Source organism: Natrix helvetica (genome assembly GCF_964273705.1).
Source record: "Natrix helvetica genome assembly, chromosome: Z".
Taxonomy (NCBI): Eukaryota; Metazoa; Chordata; class Lepidosauria; order Squamata; family Natricidae; genus Natrix; species Natrix helvetica.
The window spans coordinates 64308521-64330759 of record NC_138554.1 but is presented as its reverse complement, the minus strand read 5'-3'; the positions used below and the strand labels follow the sequence as shown (position 1 = coordinate 64330759).

The window sequence follows — 22239 nt, the reverse complement described above, 5'->3', positions numbered from 1 at the left end:
ACTATTAAAGGGAAAAAGGGGGGAGGGGGAAAACAGAAAAGAAAAAAAGAAAAATACAAAAATTTGTATGCATCTTGTTTAAAATTAAATAGAAACTGTCATTAAATCTTGTATTCTGAACATTTTTGGTTTGGAGGCCAAAATAACTGCTCAATAACATCACATTATTATTTAGAAGAGCCATAAATAAAGGACAATTGTTTCCAATTTCTAATGATGTTTATTCAAATAGAATTCAAGCATTCATATAAGTTTATATATAAAGTATAAAGCAGAACAAAATACAAATGGTATTTAAAACTACCAGTATAATTCAATATTCTGAAAAATAATTTTTACTTATACTCAATTTATTACATAGAAAATGAAAATAACTAACTTTTACTTTGCAAAAGATACAAAAATAAGGTCAGCACTATAAAACTCAAGTTGATCTCATTTTTATGTTTCCCTATACTCTTTTCAGTAGTTCAATGTCAAAGCATAGCTTATATTAACAGTGTCCTATGACTGTAGGGCTACTCATCAGCTCTCAAGCAACAGGTGTGGCTTTAGAAGAGATTAGGCAAGCCTTAGTAATAGTTGGTTTATCAGATAACTATTGAAGCCTTTTGAAGCCTGACACCTATTATACTTGATTAGCAATTACTATTGGTGCCTGCTTCCTAAGATGTGTAAGTTTCCTGCACACAGTGCTGAATGGAAATAGCACAGAATTGTGAAAATTCTGTGAAGTACCAGCTTTTCATTCAATGTCGGTTTGTGTCGATTCTGGCTGGAATGTCTCTGAATCTGCAAAACAAAAAGGAGAAGAAAATTAGTAGTCTCATCAAAACAGTGTTTCTGCTTTATAAAAGAAAAGAAGTATATAGGGGAGGGAGGGGAAACAGAAGGGCATATAAATCCAACAAACAAACAAACAAACAATTTTAAAAATTACTTTAAAGTGAACAGCATAGAAACTGGGATATCACTTCTTTAAGCAGGACTATGACTGCCCAATTTGTCTTCATTTTGATTTTACTTGGCACTATTTAAGACAGGGTAAATATTAAATTTGACCTGCCATGAATTTTTGAAATATTATATAAAATATTGCACATGAAAAGGTTTAGAATAACTATGAATTTAATACAAATTAAACATGTTAGTTTCATTCCCAAAATATTCGAAGTGCTTTTACAAAATATGTAGGATTTTAAAAGTTTAAACTTGGAATTTCATGGATATATGAAATGTAAAACCACTTACTCCAATTCGCTTAACTAATACTGGCAAAAATATAAACTAATATCAATTGTGAACGACTAAAAAAAAATAGATGGAATTTATTTTTTCTGCTATTAAGTCTATCAATAATTACCTGACATAACTGACCCTTCAGGCAACTGCTGCTGTTAGTAGTAAAGTCGACAGCACCTAGCCTTAACATATTCTCAGATCCATTCATTAATAAAAGATGGACTATGCATATACTTGGAAGTTCAGATTATGTGGGAGACAAAAATATTTTTTATTCTTGCAACCAAGACCAAGTAATCCCAGTTTTGAAACATTGCCCTGCATGACACATGGGAAAACTCTTATTTAAAGCTATTACAGAACATGGGGGTCTTCTAAAATTTTGATTTTAGATATTTATTTCAAATTAAACTTTAAGCAACTGCCCTGTAATCTCAGAGATTATCTTTTCCTTTTTTTAGTGCATAACTTAATATTAACCAAGATATTGGTTGATGCCTCAACTACACCAAATTCTAGGAGGGCCACTAATAGATACAATACTTCTCTAAACTGGTTTACAAACCCTGAAATGCTTTTCCTTGACAGAATAATCAACATTGCTTTTAAGTATTTTATGCTTGTAAAATATTCAGGCCTGCACTACTTTAAATGCCTTTGAAATTGGAAATTATTTTGGAAATGTTCAACTATATTTTTTAGCAAGGAGATATTGTTAGGTTATTTTCTTTTTGATATATACTATTGCGCTCTGTCAAAACACCTAACAACAGAATATAAATTAATTATTTACATAAATAAATGTCTTAATGAAACATCTAGGTGAATTTCATAATTAACTTTGTAATATTATGAACATATGACATTCCTTGGACTTAAGATTCCTTAAAATAATGTAACTACAGCCTTCATATACTTAGTATTGTATTAAAAACCTATTTAGCCAACAATTATTTCATGTTTTTGTCCATGCAACTTTGGTAAGAAATCATACTAAATTCAATGGGACTTCGTTTTACTCAAGTGTGCAGCCTTGCAATTTGAGGAGGTAGATATGATGAAAAAAGAGTTGTTTTTAGGCACTTAGTTTCATTCTTCATAGAAGAGACTGGAACATACAGATAGTTCTTGACTTACGACCAAAATTGAGCCCAAAATTTCTGTTGTTAAGCAAGACAGTTAAATAACTTTTGTCCCATTTTACAACCCTTCTTGTCACAGTTAATAAGTAAATCACTACACTATTAAATTAGTAACACATTTGTAAAGTGAATCAGTTTCACCATTGAATTTGCTTGTCAAGAAAAGTCAAGAAAGGTGATCGCATGACTCTGGGACACTGCAACCTTCATAAATATGAACATATATCAAGCATTCAAATTTTGACCACGGGAATGCTGCAACAATTGTAAGTGTGAAAAATGGTCATGTCACTTTTTTCAATGCTGCTGTAACTTTGAACAATCACTAAACAAATGGTTGTAAGCCAAAGACTACCCATAGTTAAAAAAACACAAGAATTATTCTGACATAAAAGTTCTCTGTTTAATATTTAAGTCTAATTTCCTTTCAAAAACATTCAATTTTGTTTCCAGTATATCATTAATTCACTGGATGCAGGGTTTTTAAATAATCATTTTAGTTTGTAATTTCTTTCTTTTCTTTTACAGTAGAGTACCAATATAGCTCATGCAGTTATTGTAGAGGCCTATATTTGCGCCATTCTTCACAAATACCTCATAAATAAAAATAATGAACTTCCCTATCATAAGAATTATATTCTATTTTGAATTTGATGAATGTTGCCAGAATTCAAATAGTTGGTTTAGAACCAATCCTATATTTTTTTACTGTTACATAAAAGTACTGTTATTATTATTTCCTAATAAAGGGCGTACATGAAATGTGCAAAAGTGTGACATTAGTATAAGTTGTAGAAATTTCATTTTGCACGCTGCATAACTAACAACTATTTTACATTAAAATCATGTATTTTAAAAATTAGTCTGCAAAGGGTTCAGGAAAACTAAACAAGAGCCTTCATATATATTAACCTCCCATTTATTCTGTTCCGAACTGAAGCTATTATGTATAAAGTAGAAATAATTTCTACTTTATTATTTATTTATGCTATTATGCAACATTACTATTTATTTATTTATTTGTTTGTTTGTTTGTTTATTTAACTCTGCCTTTAATTTTTGTCAACTCAAGGCCTAATTATATTCCATTATAAGGAGAAACTTTACTGAATATTCTGGTACATTCAGAAGGGGAGGAATCATTCAGAAGGGGAAATATCATTTAATATTTGATTAACATTAAAAATATTTGTATTAACCATATGCCTTAATTTCCTAATTATTAAATTCTAATAGCAAAGAAAAAAATAACAGCAAAATAGAATTCTTATATCTGGCTAGGTCAGAAATGGGCTGTTGGGATAAGATAGGTTGGGTGGCATACATTCTGAGCTTGAAGAGTGACTTCTTAGGCTGGGCACCCATTTCAAGTCCAGATTGAGATTTAGATTTTCTTTTGTATGACAATGTATGTTTCCTAGCTTTCTGCCTCTTTTCTATTTTCTTCTGATACTCACTTGGAGGAAGAGAATCTGCAAGAAATAATGGAAAATGAATTCTTTACTTAAAATGCATTCTGGATATAAAGAGAAGGGAAATCTATGATCCTTCCAAAAGGTGTTGAACTGCAATCTTATCCCATGGATAATAGAAATTAATATGGAGGGCTATGGCTTCTCTGTTTCTAAGATAGAATTTAGCCCAATATGTTTTAATAATTGTCCAAAGCACTTGCTTAAAGCAAAGTGATTACAAAAGATGTTCAGATCTATATTAAACATTTAAATGTAATATGAATTTGGTTCTTTAAAAACAAGTAAGATTATGCAAAACATTCAAAACTGCACTCTGCAAAACCTATAGGACAACTCAAGCCTCTGTGCTTGAATTTATAAAACAATTATGCGTGCAGTAAATGTGTGTGCACATAAATAGATTTTATCCATGGTTACTCATTCCTAGTCAATTCAATTATGCTATTATGATGTGTTCTACATGGGTCTGACTTTGAAGTGCATTTGGAAAGTACATCTGATCCAAAATGCAATGGCTCAAGTAGCCATGGACACTCCTTGTTGCCCCATTGCCATACATTATTTTTGGAGATGTACTAGATGTACATTGAATGTAATTCTAGATTGGTGGTTACCATCATCTGTCAAAACCCTTCATGGCTTGGATATTTACAGGATTGTCTTCTTCCAAAAACACCTGTTCATCCAAAATTGTCAAATAGGACAAACTCTCTCCATGTCCTTTGCTCAGAGAATGCAATCTATAGGTGCTAGCCGATTATGCCTTCTCTAGTGTTTGCCCATTTATTTGGAACAGCAGCCTCCCAAACCCTCAAATGGCCCATTCCCTGTTGGTGTTTAAAAAGGACTTGCCTGACTAACCCTGGAAAGTTGAACATGATTATGTGCCCTTAAAAAAAAAGGATATTGTTTTAGTAGTGAGAGTATATATACAAACGTATATATAACTACAATTATCCCTAGGGCCTTATACAATGATTTCATGTCTTTAATTTGTTAACTATATCATGTTTTGTTTTAATCTGAGATATGGAAGGGGAACTGAATACTACTACTTCTGTGTAACTCGAGTGGACTATAAACTGCATAAAATAAACAAACAAACAATTATGTGCAAACAGCTGCAAAAGCTTTCCATAAAATGTGACTGTTTTATTGCTTGTGAGAAAGATATTGGGCATGAACCAACATGCCTTGCAAAGTATCTTCTTTAATAATTTGCAAAATCTTAAAAGCTCTTACTTCAGAGCATGTCTTCAGATATACTTAAGTATTATTCATAATATAAAATGAATGCTCCACTAGAATATAATCTACAGACGTATTAGGCCATAATTTAAAATAGTTTCAAGTAGAACATTTCTGATAATGGCAGTTGCTGCAAAATAATGTTTATTATTTCTTCTTTATAATGAAGATGTTCTGTTGTTCTTATAATCAGGATAGAATTGAACGCTTTACTCTTTGAAAGCATATTTCACTGAAAATAATTGGACTTCCTTGAAAAAGTTAATGGAATCACATATCATACTAAGTTTTGTTTTAACTATGGATTGCTGAATAAGTCGCAATTGACAGGATTCATACAAGATAAGCTGTAAACTATAATTTATACAAATAATGGCTGAGGATATAAAATATTATTTTAAAAAAAAGAAAATACAACTACTATATTGTGATGTGTGAATTCAAGTCTGATGAGTTGCAGAATGTGAATACAAATACTTCATTTACTTATAAACAACAATATTTAAAACAGGCTTATAAATTAGAGCAGGGATTATTAAGCAACTTTTATAGCATATTAAATATGATGTAATATTAAAAAGGTTTTAACACATTACCATTAGGCAGAGTATTTTTTTTCTTCCATTGATCACGTTGTTGAAGCCACTCATCACCATAACCACTACTAATCAGTTTGCTGAAGTTTACAGGCTCATTTTTTTTATGAGCAGGCCTTCACAGAAAATAAGAAATAATTAAATTTTAACCTTAAACCAAGTCTAATAGATTTTTCATAGTAATAATTATAAGCAAAGGACACTAACTGTATATAATTTCAAAAACAAAGCAAAAAGAAACATTGAATACCTATTTCCTTATTATGGATAACAATAACAGTAAATTATTTGAAAACACATTACATTATTGAAGATCCAATAATTAGTGGAACTGAAAAATAAAATGTCAAACTATTTCACAGAAGTCTTTCCAAGTAGGTAAATTGAGCAACAGATGTAAACATCTATTTTGTGGTTTGTATCTACATTCTCTTTGTAACATGCTGATTATTACAACGCTTATTTTGCTTCTTTCCTTTAGTTGTTTAATTATCAGTTATCCTGTGGAATTTATTTCTAAAACTGTATCAAAAATTCTTCTAATACAAAGACACAAACAATTATCAGCACAGATCTTTGGACAAATGACAAATCCTGTTATTGTATCACTGTTGTTGATTATCCCACCCCACCTTTTTTCAGTAGTCAAGGAAAAAACTGTTAAAAGTTCAGAGAACCCAGATACAATTAATGTAAGTACAGATAGTCCTTGACTTACCATCATAATGGAGCCTGCCTACTACGATCATAAGTTGTGACAGTTACAAAACAGTCATCATGCAACTGACACAATTTTACAGACTTTTTTTGTGGCAGTCATTATCTTCAACAACCATGGTTGTTAAGTGTTGTTAAGCAAACCCATTGTTTGTTATGGGGCATTTTTGCTGAAAACCAAAATGCTGGTTTTCACCAAAAAGCCAAAAATTGTGGCCATGTAATTGCAGGACACTGCAGACAGCTGCAAATGCAGACTGGTTGCCAAGTGCCTGCAATGTGAAAATGTGACCATATCTCTCCTGGCCATCATACATTTGGAATTGGACTGTAAGTGCCTTTTGGGGGGTCCACTGTAACATCAGATACTAAGCAATCAGTTGTAATCACCTCTACAGTCAAACTCATTAAAATAAGAAGTCATATTTTTATGTATATTGATTTTGTCATGTTAAACATAAGTAAACATAAACATATAATTTATACATAATCTATGTATCAAAATAAACTAATGTACTCATGAAGTATGACAATGGATTTTTAAAATATTGTTGCAAATATGCAATGGTGAAAAATTAGGGAAGTAAATTAAGGCATAGCAAGCATCAACATTCCACATCTGATCAACCATATATGCCCAGGGAGTTCTCAGTTAATGTCCACTCATTCAGTGGCAAGTTAGTAGCAGGGGAGTCATACAATTATAAATCTGAATCAGGAAGGCTGCAAGGGAATATTTATTTGCATCAACTCACTATGAGGCCAACTAGCCTTCTGACCAGAAAACATACAATTTGAAAGCAGCAATAGTTCATCTTTGATATTACCAATATTACCAAGGATATTCTATCCTTGGTAAGTGCTTGTGTGATTGCAGTTTTATTTTAGAATGTCTGGCTTCGTTCAGTGCAACTCTTATTTTGCAACTGTCTTTCATTTTACTCTTTTCAAATCTGAATACTGTCCTATTTATAATCAAATTACTAGTTTATATGGACAGATTGCCTATCTAGAGTCTGAAATTAGGGGTCCAACCTGTATGTTATTTTGAGTTGCCTCACTATCAGCACTCTCTACCACAAAGACCCTGCAGGTGAAGGGAAATATGGACAATTGTTGGATCTGGTCGAGTGAGTAAGACTGTGGACAGTAAACACAAAGCTTTTGGTGTATCCCTGCCTCATAGATACAGGACTCTTTCTGAACTTAATTGGGATACTAAGGTGACAGGTTCAGCTGCTTGTAATGAAGATGATGGCTCAACTGAACAGGGCATTGTGGTCCGTGAGGAAGACGTTTTGGAAAAGGGAGGGTATGAATCAGGTATTACAAATCAGTCATGGGAGGTGAGCAAGAAATCTAGAAAGAGAAGCCACTTTCTGGTTGATGACTCAAAAGTAAGAAATGTCAATTTAGGAAAGGATATGGAGGTTTTGAACAAGGTGAGGTGTCTGCCTGGTGCTAATGACAGCAGTGAAAAGAGACACATTATCAATATAGTCAAGAATGCTAGTAAGGACTATGATGTTGATGTATATCTTGGCACTAATGACTTATCCAAAGGATTTCCAGAACCTGCAGCAGGAATTTAGCAGAATAGGCTGTACTCTTACTTTTTTAGAGGTATTACCCGTATATGAGGAGCAAAATGGAAACGGCGTTTGATGTGTGGTTAAAAGAAAGGTGTAAAACAAGAAGATTTGTCAAAAACAGAACATGCCAGACAAATCTTATTGTATTTTTGGCAATGTGGATCAGAGAAAGGTTGTGATATGGGTTAGCTGGGCTTCAGTAAAGCTTTTGATAAAGTAAACCACAACCTACTACTTGATAAGACAGAAAAATGGGTTAGACACCATAACCACCATATGGATTCATAACTGATTGACAAACCACATTCAATGATGGTGAACCTGTGGCACGCGGAGCCATATTTGGTGGCATGCCAGCCATCAGTTCCAGTGCATATGTGTGCGCCGGCCAGCTGATTTTTTGCCCTTCCGGAGGGCCAGGGGAGGCCATTTTCTCCCTCTCCAGGCTTCAGGAAAGCCTCCGCAGTGTGGAGAGGGCAATAGCCCCAATAGGCCAACCAGAAGTTTGGAAGCGATCCATTTCTGGATTCCAGAGGGCCTCTGGTAGAAGCAGTTTTTGCCCTCCCTGGGCTTCAGAAAAGCCTCTGAAGTCTGGGGAGAGGTCGTGCACCCACACGCAGGGAGGGGCGCATGCGCAGGAGGGGGGTCATGCACACATGCGCAGATGGGCGGGGAGGATTGAGTGGCCACACAGGTACGCATAATAGCACAGGCACGCGAAATGGCAATTTTGGCACACTGTAAAAAAAAGGTTCGCCATCACTGGTGTAGTTCTTAATAGAACTGCATCTACATGGAAGGAAGCATGCAATAGGTTATCCCAAGACTCTGGCGTAGGCCCAGTACTCTTCAATATCTTCATCAATGATTTAAAAGAGGGGATAGAAGGGGAACAGGAAAAACTCCAGAAGACAGGCTCAAGATACAGAAGGATCTCAATAGATTGGAACACTGGACCTATTTAATAAAATGAAATATATTGGAGAGAAAAGTAAGCTCTGATTTAAACAAGAAAAACCAAAAGTAAAGGTACATAATAGCTAGTACATGGCTCAATAGCAATAGCTGCAAAAGGAATCTTGGACTCCAGTGGACAATCACTTAAATATGAAGCAGAAGTGTGCTGCATGTACCAAAAGAGGCAACACAGTCTTAGGCTGCATTAACAGAGGGACAGACTACCAAACCCCTGCAGTCTTATCACCACTTGGTAATGCCTTGGTAAGACCACACTTGGGATATTGCATCCAGTTTTGGTCACCATAATACAAAAAATATGTTGAGAATCTAGAAAGAGTGCAGAGAAGAGCAACAAAGATGATTAGGGGACTGGAGATTAAAAAACATGAAGAATGGTTACAGTAATTGGGTATGTCTAGTTAATGAAATGAAGGAGTAAGGGTGACATGATAGCAGTATTCCAATACGTAAGGGCTACCACAAAGAAGAGGGGATCAATTTCTAAGAGGCAGCCATGCAGAGATGGGCCTTTCCTGAATAATCTGTTTAAAAGCTTAAACTCCCTCCCCCCACCATACAGAAAATTGCATGCACAGGAAAAAAAGTGAATAGAGGAAAATATTGGACTTGGAGATAAGAGAAAATCTGGGAATCAAACATTTATTTGGATACAAAATTTATTCTAGTGAGTTCTGCTGAGTAGTGCCTTTGTTACACTGAAGGGAGAGGAGACAAGAACCGCACAGCATCTCAGCATGGAGATAATTTTCTCTAAATAGACTGTACTGTTTTCCTTCAATATTGACCGCAAAGTTCTTTTTACAGAGACATAATTGCAAAATGAATTAGGTGAAGATCTCTTTGCAAGAGTATTTTTTTTCTTTTTTTCCTTTGTATCTTTGTAAGTATTTATAAAAATTGCAGTCTTTATTAACTAAAGAATCATGAATGAACTGAACATGATTTATATATGTATATTGAATGATCCTGAGAAAACTGACTGATCATGTATACAAAACTGTTTACAATTATCACCTGAAAGATTTTAAACTTTTACTGCCTAATGGTAAACTTTTATTCCCTTGAGCCTAGGTCCAGTACTCTTCAATATCTTCATAAATGACTTACACGAGGAAATAGAAGGGGAACACATCAAATTTGCAGACAACACTAAACTGACAGGAATAGCCAACTAAGAAGATAAGTTCAAGATCCAAAGAGATCTTGACAGACTTGAGCACTGGGCCCTGTCTAACAAAATGAAATTCAACAGAGATAAAATAACGTTTTACACTTAAGCAAGAAAAAACAACAATACAGGTAGAGACTAGGTGAAACACGGCTTAATGCCAATAATTGTGAGAGGAAGTCCTAGTGGACAATTACTTAAATGAGCCAACAGAATGTAGCAGCAGCCAAAAAAGCCAATTCAATCCTAGGCTGCATTAATACAGGGATAGAATCAACATCATGTGATCACATAATCATCAAGATCACTGCTTTACAAAGTCTTAGTAAGACTACATTTGGACTATGCATTCAATTCTGGTCACCACAATAAAAAAAAGATGTAGAGACTCTGGAAAGAGTGCAGAGAAAAGTAACAAAAATAATTAGGGGGCTGGAGGCTAAAACATATGAAGAATGGTTACAGGAATGGGATATGCCTAGTCTAATGAAAAGAAGAGATGATATGATAGCACTGTTCTAATATTAGAAGGGCTCCTAGAAAACCAAGGGGGGTCAAATTATTTTCTAAAGGACCAAAATACAAGAAACAATGGTTGGAAAGTAACCAAGAAGAAAAGCCACCTAAACTTAAGGAACATTTCCTAAAGGTGAGAACAATCAACTAATGGAATAGTTTGCCCTCAGAATTTGTGGGTGCTCCATCACTGGAGGCTTTCAAAAAGAGACTGGCCAACCATTTGTCTGAAATGATATAGGGTAGGGGTATCAAACTCCCAGCCTGCCGGCCAGATGTGTCATGCACTAACCATCCCCACCCCCATTTTAGCAAAGGGGAAAAAGTCGCAATACATTATGTGACAACAATGTGACACACAAGTTTGACATCCCTGGTATAAGGTCTTCTGCTCGAGCAGGGTTGGACTAGAAGACTAGAAGTCCCTTCCAACACTATTCAAAGTTGTATGTTCCATTTTCCAAAGTATATGAAGGCAGGACAAGAAGCAATGGATGGAAACTAATCAAGGAGAGAACCAACTTAGAACTGAAGATAAATTTCCTGACAGAACAATTAATCAGTGGAACACCTTATCTCAAAAAGTTGTAGGTGCTCCAAACACTGGATGTTTTAAAAAGAGACTGGACACCAGTTCACTGGAATGCTACAGTATTTCCTACTTCAGCAAGGGTTGGACCTCCAAGGTCCCTTCTAATTCTATTATTCTAATATTCTTTTAATAGGAATTGCCACTGCAAATTACTTACATTGGAGGAAAATAAAGTCGGTTTCCTCCATGGAATTCTTTAGATGTGATAGCTTGTTGAGTTCTATGTGGGTATCTTGGTGTAATAGCAGGAAGTTTTATCTGTGTGGGAAAAAAAATTATTTCGCATAGTATGATTAAATCCAACTTAAGAAATAGCTAAGAGGGAAAAAAAGTAGTCATAAGAGTTTAGCAGTAGATTTCATCATAGAAAATAAGGAGCTTCTTTGGGAACAAAATTCCTCGAGGATATTTCTACTAGGACTGCTTGGAAATTACTAAGTGGGGCTAACATTTATAACTGACAAGACTGGTACTGTGATAGTTTTTTTTCAAGCAAATACTATTATTTCAAGAATATTGGGACTTTTACCCAATATATCTTTGGGTGTATTTTATATCTTGTCACTGCTTTTATCTATTTTGCCAATCCTGACATTTCAGTTTGCTCTCTTTGTGGGTCTTCCTACGGAGTCCTACCAATGAACTAGACAGGTATCTTTCTTCATAAAAGCTAACAGTATTCTTTTGGATCTTTCTTCAGTATCTTAAATAATCCAAATATCCCTACTATAGTTCAACTGAGAAAGGAAAATGGCAGACTCATAATTCCTAAATCAAAAATACAACCACACTTGAGCCACCACAGCATTTTTGGCCAGTCTCTTGGAAAAGGAATGGAATAAGGAACTATTTTTTAATGCCCATCTATTTAAATCAGTTGTAAAATAACATGTGGTTTTAGTACTTAGTTAAGAGTCATTAAAATTTTACTTTGTAATCCTGGCTGTGCTTCTGGTGGCGTCTGAGGCAAGGTGTCAGGATTCCAAATAGCATCCAAAATTAAATCAGAATCCAAGGCAAAGTATTGCTCAGCGTTCCAATTTATTAAGAGAGCCATGTTGATACATCTGGGAAAACCCAAATCTGAAAGCTTCTGTTTCCCCACCCAGTTGAAACTTCACAATCTTGCCCCTACACCCACAAGTCCATCACATGGTCCAATCTTCCACTCCTATGCTGGCAGTTCCACCCATCCAGTTCTGGTCAGGTGCAGAAGTGCAAATATAAAGGATGCCCTTGGCTTTCTAGAAAGGAATTTTATTTTGGCTACATAGCATTTAACTCCGTACAATCCCCACTCCCATTTTCCCACAATAGAAAAGGCATAGTAGAATAGAAAGTGTGGCAGGCCAAAGATCCAAAAGGAATATGGCTGCAGGCCTGACAGGCAGCCTCTCCTCAGAAGAAAAGCATTTTCTGAAAAGAGAATAATGTGAGGGTTAACATAAGCAGAACTAATCACCTCTCCCCTGCCAGGGTGGTCTTTTGGCTTATTGGGGAACTTATCATGAAATTGTTTTACTAACTTATCGGTTTTTACATTCCAACTTTTCGCCCAAGTAGCTTCAGACAAAGGGTACACTTTCCAATGCACTACATATTGCAATGGCCTCTATACAACCTAGAGTCTTTTTTTTTTTTACTTCATAGTGTGTTTCTCCTTCTATCACTACTGGAGGAGGGGGAAGTTGGGTGGGCGGTCTTAGGCTGGACCCAATTACTGGCTTCAGTAAGCTGCAATGAAAAACTGGGTGAATTTTCTTTAGAGTTCTGGGCACACTGAGCTGAATCGTAACTGGGTTAATTATTTTCACTATTGGGAATGGACCTAGAAATTTTGGGCCTAATTTCTTGCTAGGCATTCTTAACTTTTATGTATTCGGTAGACAAGAAAACTTTATCCCCCACACAGAAGGGAGGTTGGAGCGAGTGGTGTTTATCAGCTTGTTTCTTGTACTCTTCTACAGCTTCTGTTAGAGCTTTTTTCGTATTTTCCCAGCCCTTTTTAAGAGCGTCCATCCATTCAGTCAAAGACATGGATGGGGGGGGGGGGGGGGGTTCTCTGGGCAGTTCAGGCATGGGAACAAATTCCATGCCTCTGGTAACTTGAAAAGGAGTTAATCCAGTGCTGCTGTAGATAGCGTTGTTATACGCAACTTCAGTGAAAGGTAGCAAATCCGATCAGTTGTCTTCCTGATAATCCACATAACAATGGATGTATTGCTCCACCATAGCATTGCCTTTTTCTGCTGCCCCATTCATACTCGGATGAAAAGCTGAGTTAAGTCCTTGTGTGGACCAAATGGACCTCAGGAACTCTCTCCAGATCTTCATGGTGAACTGAACTCTGCAGTCTGAGATGATCCTCCTGGGTACTCCGTGAAGGCGGTAAATGTATTTGACAAACATTTTCGCTAGCTTCTTTGCAGATGGTAGTCCTGAGCAAGCAATGAAATGGCTTGCTTGGAAAATAAATCAATAACTGTCCAAATTACTTTATTACCGCTGCTGTCTGGGAGCTCGATGATGAAATCCATTGCGATCTCTTCCCATGGTCGGCTAGGGTTGGCCACTCGTTGCAGTAATTCAGGGGGCTTGCCTGACTGTATTTTCATGGTTGTGAAAATGACACAGCTTTTTACGTAATCTTCTACTTCAGCTTTCATTTTTGGTCACCAAAATTGATGCCTGGCGAGGTGGAGTGTTTTTAGGAATCCAAAGTGGCTTCCTAAATTCGCGTCGTGGCTTCACTGTAGTACTTTCAGCCTCAGGTTTGCGAGAACATACAGTATGGATCTTTTCCAGGTTAAGCCATCTCTCATCGTCAGTATGTCCTTGTTGCCGTTGAGTCAGAGGTCTGCTGGCAGCACCAATTTCATTGCTGTGGTCAGCTTGTCCTGGCTGAGGGTAGGTGGCCAGTTAGTCTGGCCTCTGGTAGTGACTTGGGATGCCTTTTGGTAGGAAGTGGGAAGGATGGGGTGAACCACTTCTTCCTTCTTACTGTCGTACTGCGGTTTTCTTGACAACACATCCACCAACAAGTTCTTTCCTGCAGAAATGTGCTTCAGTTCGAATGTGAACCTTTGGAAGTATTGTGCCCAGTGAACTTGCTTTGGAGACAGTTTTCGGGGGCTTTTGAGGACTTTGAGGTTTTTATGGTCAATCCAGACCTTGAATGGCACATCCCCTCCTTCCAGGAAATGTCTTCAAGTGAGGAGGACCCACCTGACCGCATATGCTTCTTTCTCCCAAATGGCCCACCTCCTTTCAGTAGCGGTGAGTTTTTTGGAGACATACGCACAAGGCAAGAGGTGCCCTTCTTTGCTCTTTTGCAACAGCACTGCTGCTACAGCCACATCACTGGCATCCGTTTGGATTATGAATTGCTGTTCTGGGTTGAGGTGTTGCAGTATGGACTCTTGGGCAAAGAGCTGTTTTAATTTCTCAAATGCTTTTTGACAGTCCATTGTCCACCTAATAGGTTGGTTTGCCATTTACTTTGTCGGGGAAGGCCCTGTTAGGTCAATGGCAGGGCAACTTTGGGATGCCCTGCTGATGTCCCGGCAAAAGCCGGGATAAATTGCCTATAGAAGTTGGCAAATCCAAGAATGCGGGTGCTTAGAGGTTTCCAGTCTAACACAGCTTTCACTTTCCCTGGATCCATCTTTACCTCCTCACTGGAGATGTTATAGCTAAGGTAATCTAGTGAGATTTTGTGGAATTCACAATTTGATAATTTTGCATATAGCTTGGCGGCTAGAAGTTTTTCCAGGATCTGTTGTACCACCTTCACGTGCTCTTCTAGGGTCTCAGAAAAATGAAGATGTCATCAAGGTAAACAAGCACCTCTTGGTATAGGTGCTCATGTAGCACCTCATTTATGTAATGCATCAAGATTGCAGGGGCCCCTTGTAGTCCAAATGGCATAACTTTGAATTAGAAACTGCCAAGGGGGCAGTTAAAGGCGGTCTTCCATTAATCTCCTTCCCGAATACCTATACACCTCTCTCAAGTCCAGTTTGATGAACACCTTGTCTTTAGTCAAGTGGTTCAACATATCCTTCATGTGGGAGAGGGGATGGGTGTTCTTTATGCATACCCAGTTTATCCCTTGCAGGTCAATACATAGCCTCATCCCGCCGTCTTTCTTCTCTTGAAGAGCACGCGGGCTGCTACTTCTGACTTAGATGGTTCAATAAAGACCTGCTTCAAATTGATGTCAATATACTTCCTTAATTCTACCATCTCTTTAGGAGTCATGGAGTACATTTTCGGCTTTGGTAGGGTGGCTCCAGGCAAGACCTCTATTGGTGGGCTGATGGGGGATAGATAGTTACAATCTTCCTCACTGAAGACCCCTGCCAAGTCTCAGTACTCTTTTGGCACTTGCTGGATGTCTGGGGGTTTAGTGTCTGTTGCAGGGACTGCAGGTCTGGGCTGTGTGCTTTCTTGGGTTCGATAGTCCCTGGGTGGCCCTCTGGCTTCACGGGTGGTAGCGGCCCCAAGCTTATGATCAATTTTTGAATGCCATCCTCCCACTTTATGGTAGGTGTCCACTTATCCAGCCACGCAAACCTGAAGGCAATTGATTCATGCATTTTTGGAGCTACGATGAATCTGAGGAGTTCATCTGAGGAGCCCTATCTGCAACTTTACCAAATCGGTAATTAGTTTGGCAGGGGCCCCTCCAATTAGCGTCCCATCCACTTGCTCAAACCAAATGGGATTGGCTAGGGGTCTTGTGCATATGCCTAGCTGCTCCACATAGACAAGCTGATTAAGCATCGGGTGTGGCCTGTGTCCACGATTGCCTCAACTTCTCTTTCTACCCCCGTCTCGGGCACTATGAGTTTGGCTTTGATGACAAAAGGGTGGATGGGTGCACTTACCACTGGGTGGTCATCCCCACCACTTCCTTCATCATGGCTTGCCAAGGGCCCTTCAGCTGGGCCTCCACTGATTCCTGGGGAAAGGGTTTGCATGTCTGAGGCTTGCCTGGCAAATTTAGCAGCTTGTATTTTCCCATGCAGCTTCATTTGCCTCTCTGCTGGTTGAGGTTCCTGGAGGAGCTGTCCCTTCAGCAATTTTCCCTGTCTTGCTACTGGCAGGGAATCATCTTTGGAAGGGGGAGCTTTTCCCTCTCCAAGCTTCCCAAGCTTTCCCCCACTCCACTGCTTTGTGAAAGGGGGCAGAGCTGCCATGCCTGGTCCTGGTTTTGTGCCAGTGTGAATGGGGGCGGGGAAGGGGGAGGTTCAGCTGCTGTTCCCAGGTCTTCTGATTCTCCCTGTTGGGGCATTGCACTGGGGCTGGAACAGGTTGGGCCACTTATCTGAAATGGTGCCATCTGCTGAGGAGGGGCAGATGTCCATGGGTATTGTGCCCATACATGGCCCAGGAAGAAAATCTACTCCGTTGGGGCTTGATTCTCAGGCTGCAGCCCAAACATCGGTGGCTGGTTAGGAGAAGAAATCCCCCAGCCCCTCTGCTGCTGGCTGGATTGGCTTTCCCATCCTGGCTGAGGGGCCATCTGCACGTAAGGGAGGAGGGGCGCTGTTGTTGGTCTTGCTTCAGCAGCAAGGTGTTGGGCTGACCTGCTTGTCACTGTATGGAAGAAGCATAAATCCCCCCTCCAATGTGTTGCGGAGTCTCTGTCTGGGAAGGCGAATGTGGGCTGGGCCATGGTTCACCTGGGTGGTTCAGAGATAAGGCAAGGGTTGATTCCACTCATGTTCAGCGGTCCGAATTGGTCTGGGAGGCCGGTCGGAGACTGACTGCGTGAGGGTGGCTGGGATCCCCAATCATCGGAGCGGCCGGTTGGCGTTTACACTGGTCCCCTCCAGTCGTGGGTCGAGGCTGACCTCGCACCGCTAACAGCAACACCTTAGAGGCGATGAATCCCAAGGCTTCATCTTGCAGAGCTAGTTCCGATTGCGAGGGAGGCTATGGGCCGGCTCTTTGTGCCTGGCTCCCAGCTGGCATTCTCTCTCCATGGCCTTTGCAGCTTCCACCACAGCTTTGGAAGGCACATAGATGGTCTTGACAGATAGGTGATCCGTCATCTGCTGCTTTCCCATGGCTTTCTCCTCCTCCTCCTCCTTCACTGAGTTTCTGCACCGCCCAAGCTCGGGTCGGTTCCAATTAGTTCCAATTTATGTATTTATTCCAACTTATTAAGAGAGCCATGTTGGCACATCTGGGAAAACCCAAATCTGAAAGCTTCCCAGTTTCCCCACCCAGTTGAAACGTCACGATTTTGCCCCCACACCCACAAGTCCATCACATGGTCCAATCTTCCACTCCTATGCTGGCAGTTCCACCCATTCAGTTCCGGTCAGGTGCAGAGGTACAGAGACAAAGAATGACTTTGGCTTTCTAGAAAGGAATTTTATTTTGGCTACATAGCATTTAACTCCGTACAATCCCCCCTCCCATTTTCCCGCAATAGAAAAGGCATAGTAGAAAGTGTGGCAGGCCAAAGATCCAAAAGGAATATGGCTGCAGGCCTGACACAAGGACTGCGGGTTCTGTGCCTTGCTCCAAGCTCTCCACGTCGGAGGGCTCCAAAACGAGCCATAGCCACCCTGTAGGGATGGTGAAGTAAAGGGGCCACCTTGCAGGTCGAGGAGAGCCCTGAATTGGAGAATCCCGCTCTTCGAAGAGCAGTGGCAGTCAATATGGCTGCCATGAAGCTGGAGACAGCCAGAACACATAAGATAGTGCAGGAACAAAGAGAACAGTGAAAAGATATTGTTTCTAGGTGAAATTATTATTCTTCTACTTAAAAATTAACCCTAAGGAAAACAAAAAATCTGTGATAAGGGACTCTAAAAAGATAATTGTTTTAAGCTAAGAAAATAAGCACTTTCAAGGTCTATGTTGAAAAGTAAGTCAAGATCGCCATCTACCTATGAAAGGAAGAGTGACTCCTAGACTTCTGGAAATTTACAGAGGAAAAAAGGAATATCTGATATTTGATAGCTGTGACTTTAACATGATTTGTATGCTTACCAGAGGTGGAAATAAGAAAGACATTTTATAAAAGAGACTCTTGGAAGCTAGAATAAAAGACTAAAACCACAGAGAAGACTTAAAGAACTTGGAAAATACCTTGGACTATCAAGAGTACTGAGTAAAGGCTGGAACTGTCTTATTTAAATAACTGTCTTTGTTTTGAAAGAAACTGATTTTGAGTGAAATAAATACATGCTGGGAAAAAGGCTGCATGGAAATTTGAGAGGAGAGCCCCATTTATTAATGATTGGAAATTTGGACTCTTTCTGAACTAGATTGTGGCTTTATTGTTTATTTCACCTTTATTGCTATTATGACTGGAGTTGAAGGAACAGCTGTGAAAATGAGTGGACTTTTTAATGAGATGACTTCGTTGTTCCAAAATATTATGGATTCAATTGATGGTATAGGTGAGAAAATGGAAAACATTTTGCAAAGAACAATGAACAAAGATCAAACTGCCCATGAACTGGTGGAAGCAACAGAAAGTCTAGATGAAATGGATTGCCCAAGCCAGTGAATTGAATACAAACAGGGAAAAAATATGGATCAGAAAAACCAGCAAACAAAGTAACAGCCCGACGAAGAGGAAAATCAGATAAATGGCAAGCAAAAGTAGTGGAGAGAACAGATGAATTGGCTACATCAACAAATAAATCAAGGACTGGAGCAAAAAATAGGACTGAGAAACCAGGTAAGGGATAAAGGGAGAAAGACTGAAGAAAATAAAACAGACAAATGGACAACTTGAGAGACAGGAAGATACCTTTGATAAGGAGATTGGGACATGAGCAGACATCTGGGAGAATTGGCAGTATAAGATTGTACTGGGAGAAAGGTTTAGATTGAACAATAAAGATATAAATGAACATAGAGACAAAGATGAGGAGTGTGGGAGGCAAATTTGAAAAATGGATAAGAATTGAAGCACTAAAGAGGAAAAAAAATGATGGTTGGAAATAATTTCCCTTTAACTATTAAAGTAGCCTGATTTTAAGGTGAAAGAGGCAGAAATAAAATTAGATAGGGGAATTATTAGAATATAATTTTTTATAGAATGAATAAAAATAATAGATAGAAGATTACCGTGTTTCCCCCAAAATACGACCTGTCCCGAAACTAAAGCCTTGCCACATTTTTCGCATGGGCAAAAATATAAGCCCATCCCCCAAAACAAACCCCCTGCACAACACCCCCTCCGACCAGGCAGAGCACCGCTCACTGACCTAGCATTATCCTGAAAGCGCCAAGTCACAGGAGCTGGGGGGGAGTGCTCACATTGCTTGCCACCTTCGGGATACCGCTAGGTTGGGGAGTGGCATTCTGCCTGGTTGGAGGGGAGAGTTGCCGGGCGGCTGCTCCCTTGTGAACTGGCTCCCAAAGAGCCGGGCACAGCCTCAGGGGCGAAGCAGCCATGAGCTAAACATGCTCACGAGCAGCCGCCTGGCAAATCCCCTCTCCAGCCGGGCAGAGCACCATTCACTGACCTAGGGGGTATCCCTAAGGTGCCAAGCCATGTGGCGCTCTGCCCGCTCCCCAGCTCCCACGGCTTGGCACATTCGGGATACCCCCTAGGTCAGTGCATGGAGCTCTGCGAGCGCCTGTTCCACCCGCAGCTTCACCAAGCCCTTGCGCAGCTCTCCCAGGCCACCACCGCTGCCCGCTGCTGCCCGCCACCGCCCCGCTCCGTGCATAACTTCCAAACTCTAAAACTCGGGGCCGAGTCTTCCAGCATCGGCTGCTCTAGGAGTGCTTTCTATGGTGAGCCGGCTGCCGGATAGAGAGTCTTCTGGACAGAGAGTTTTCCAGCAGCCGGCCCACCATAGAGAGCACTCCTAGAGCGGCCGATGCTGGAAGACTCAGCCCCGAGTTTTAGAGTTTGGAAGTTATGCACAGAGCGGGGCAGTGGTGGGCGGCGGCGGGCAGCAGCAGCCAGTGGTGGTGGCCTGGGAGAGCTGTGCAAGGGCTTGGTGAGGCTGCGGGCGGAACAGGCGCTCGCGCAGCTCCCCTCTCCAGCCGGGCAGAGCTCCATGCACTGACCTAGGGGGTATCCCAAATGTGCCAAGCCGCGGGAGCTGGGGAGCAGGCAGAGCGCCACATCGCTTGGCACCCTAGGGATAACACCCTAGGTCAGTGAATGGCGCTCTGCCCAGCTGGAGAGGGGATTTGCCGGACTGCCCAGCTGGAGAGGGGATTTGCCGGGCGGCTGCTCGTGAGCATGATTACCTCATGGCTGCTTCGGCCCTGAGGCTGTGCCCGGCTCTTCAGCAGCCAGTTCACAAGGGAGCAGCCGCCCAGCAGCCCCAAAACAATAAGCCCTCCCTGATAATAAGCCCAAGGCCATATTTCGTGGGGCAAAAGAAAATAAGCCCGTCGTATTTTTGGGGAAACACGGTAGAAGTTTACACATGTTAGACATTTTTAATGTATGTTTAAATAATATGAGGATTACTTAAATTTGATAAATGTGCTAGAGATTACTAGCATTGTTAGCATGAATTGGATTAATATGAATGATACCCAGAAACAACTTTGCCTATATATAGTAGAAAAAAGTTTAGATTGAACAAGAAAGATATAGATGAAGATAGAGATAAAGATGAGTAGTTAGGCATTTTTGTTTATTTAAACAATATGAGGATTACTTAAATTTGATAAATGTGGTAGAGATTACTAATTATTACTGTGAATTGGATTAATATGAATTATACCCAGAACCAACTCCACACACAAAATGGATGTATATTAAAAAAATAAGTAAAAAAAGATTTTACTTTGTACTTAACATAGATTTCCCCTAAATTAAAATTAAAAGGAGTAGATTTCCTTCTCCTCCTCCTTAGAAGAAATGTGTCATCTAATATGCTTGCATTTGAAGAAGACTTCAAGTGATGCCAACTGCGAAATATAATCGGGTTATACATCATGCTACATTATTTTCTGCAACATGTTTTCAAAAACATATAATTCATTAGATTCATATATTTTAAGATGTCAGTTACAAAAGATAAACCAAATAGATTTTCTAATTTGGGTACTAAGCCAAAACCAGAAAATTATATTATACGGTAATACTGAAGTAATCAAGTAAGAAATACATTTGTAGCATTTTAAATTTATTTATTTTACCTAGAGTTATTCCGTATTACAATTTGAAACTACTGAGTTAACTTTCGTTTAACCGCAAACCTGAGATCATAGTAGTGACTGCAACAGTTTTCCAAAATGTTTGGAACACTCCTATTTTTAGAAATGGACCATTCCAGTTGTGAATAGAATTTATAAAATTTGTTAATTTGATCAATAAATTAAAATTGTAACTATACACAGTAAATTTAACAACATATCCCACCTATTATTTTCATAGATTAAGAAAATTGTACGAGTGGTCATTATGACCGCATGCTTCTAATAGAGTAGCCAAAATAGTACATCTGTGGTAAAGGGTTACGTAAATTATGATTATGCATGAATTCATGCTGGAAACAACAAAGATTTTGTTAACATTTAAGAAACTTAAGAAAATTGTACTTTTGGAAGAATTTGTTCTCATTTTATTAGTCTTCTTTCAACACCTGTTAAATGATTCTTTAAAATACTTCATTTGATTCTTTTTCTTTTAGCAAGTCTAAAGAGAAAGGATCTAAAGAGCAAGATGATCAGATCAAGGATATGACTACTAGCCAATTTCAGGACTTGAATGATTTGGCATAGACCCTTGTCTGTCACGGTAGTCATGAACTCCTGAGCCACCTTAGACCCCCACTCGCAGAGAAGGCAGATTAAAGTCTCCTAGGACCATAAGCCTGGAGAATTTCACTGCCAACCCTGAGAATGAGTTGAGCAACTAAGGCAAGAGGTTGCTTCATACCAGGGACCCTAGTATAGAAACAAGAATCCTGGAACTGATATAAGAAATAGAGTCTCAAATTCAGCAACTTGTGGAACAGTTCCTCTGA

The 22239-nt window shown here is 39.3% G+C and overlaps 1 protein-coding gene across 3 annotated transcripts in view; it reads right to left on the bottom strand.

Moving 5' to 3' along the window:
* Positions 1-224: 224 nt before the first annotated feature.
* LOC309382242 (uncharacterized protein C7orf57) overlaps positions 225-22239 on the bottom strand; it is a 44698-nt gene continuing 22683 nt past the window's right edge. For 2 of the 3 annotated variants that reach the window (XM_081933831.1, XM_081933832.1), the window contains exons 6-9: positions 11427-11527; positions 5704-5819; positions 3709-3856; positions 225-792 (exon numbers count right to left, since the gene is read on the bottom strand). In XM_081933831.1, the coding sequence (XP_081789957.1) occupies positions 750-792; positions 3709-3856; positions 5704-5819; positions 11427-11527 (408 nt within the window). In that variant the 3' untranslated portion in view covers positions 225-749. The remainder of the gene's footprint in view (positions 793-3708; positions 3857-5703; positions 5820-11426; positions 11528-22239) is intronic. The other variant, XM_081933833.1, reaches the window with a different exon arrangement.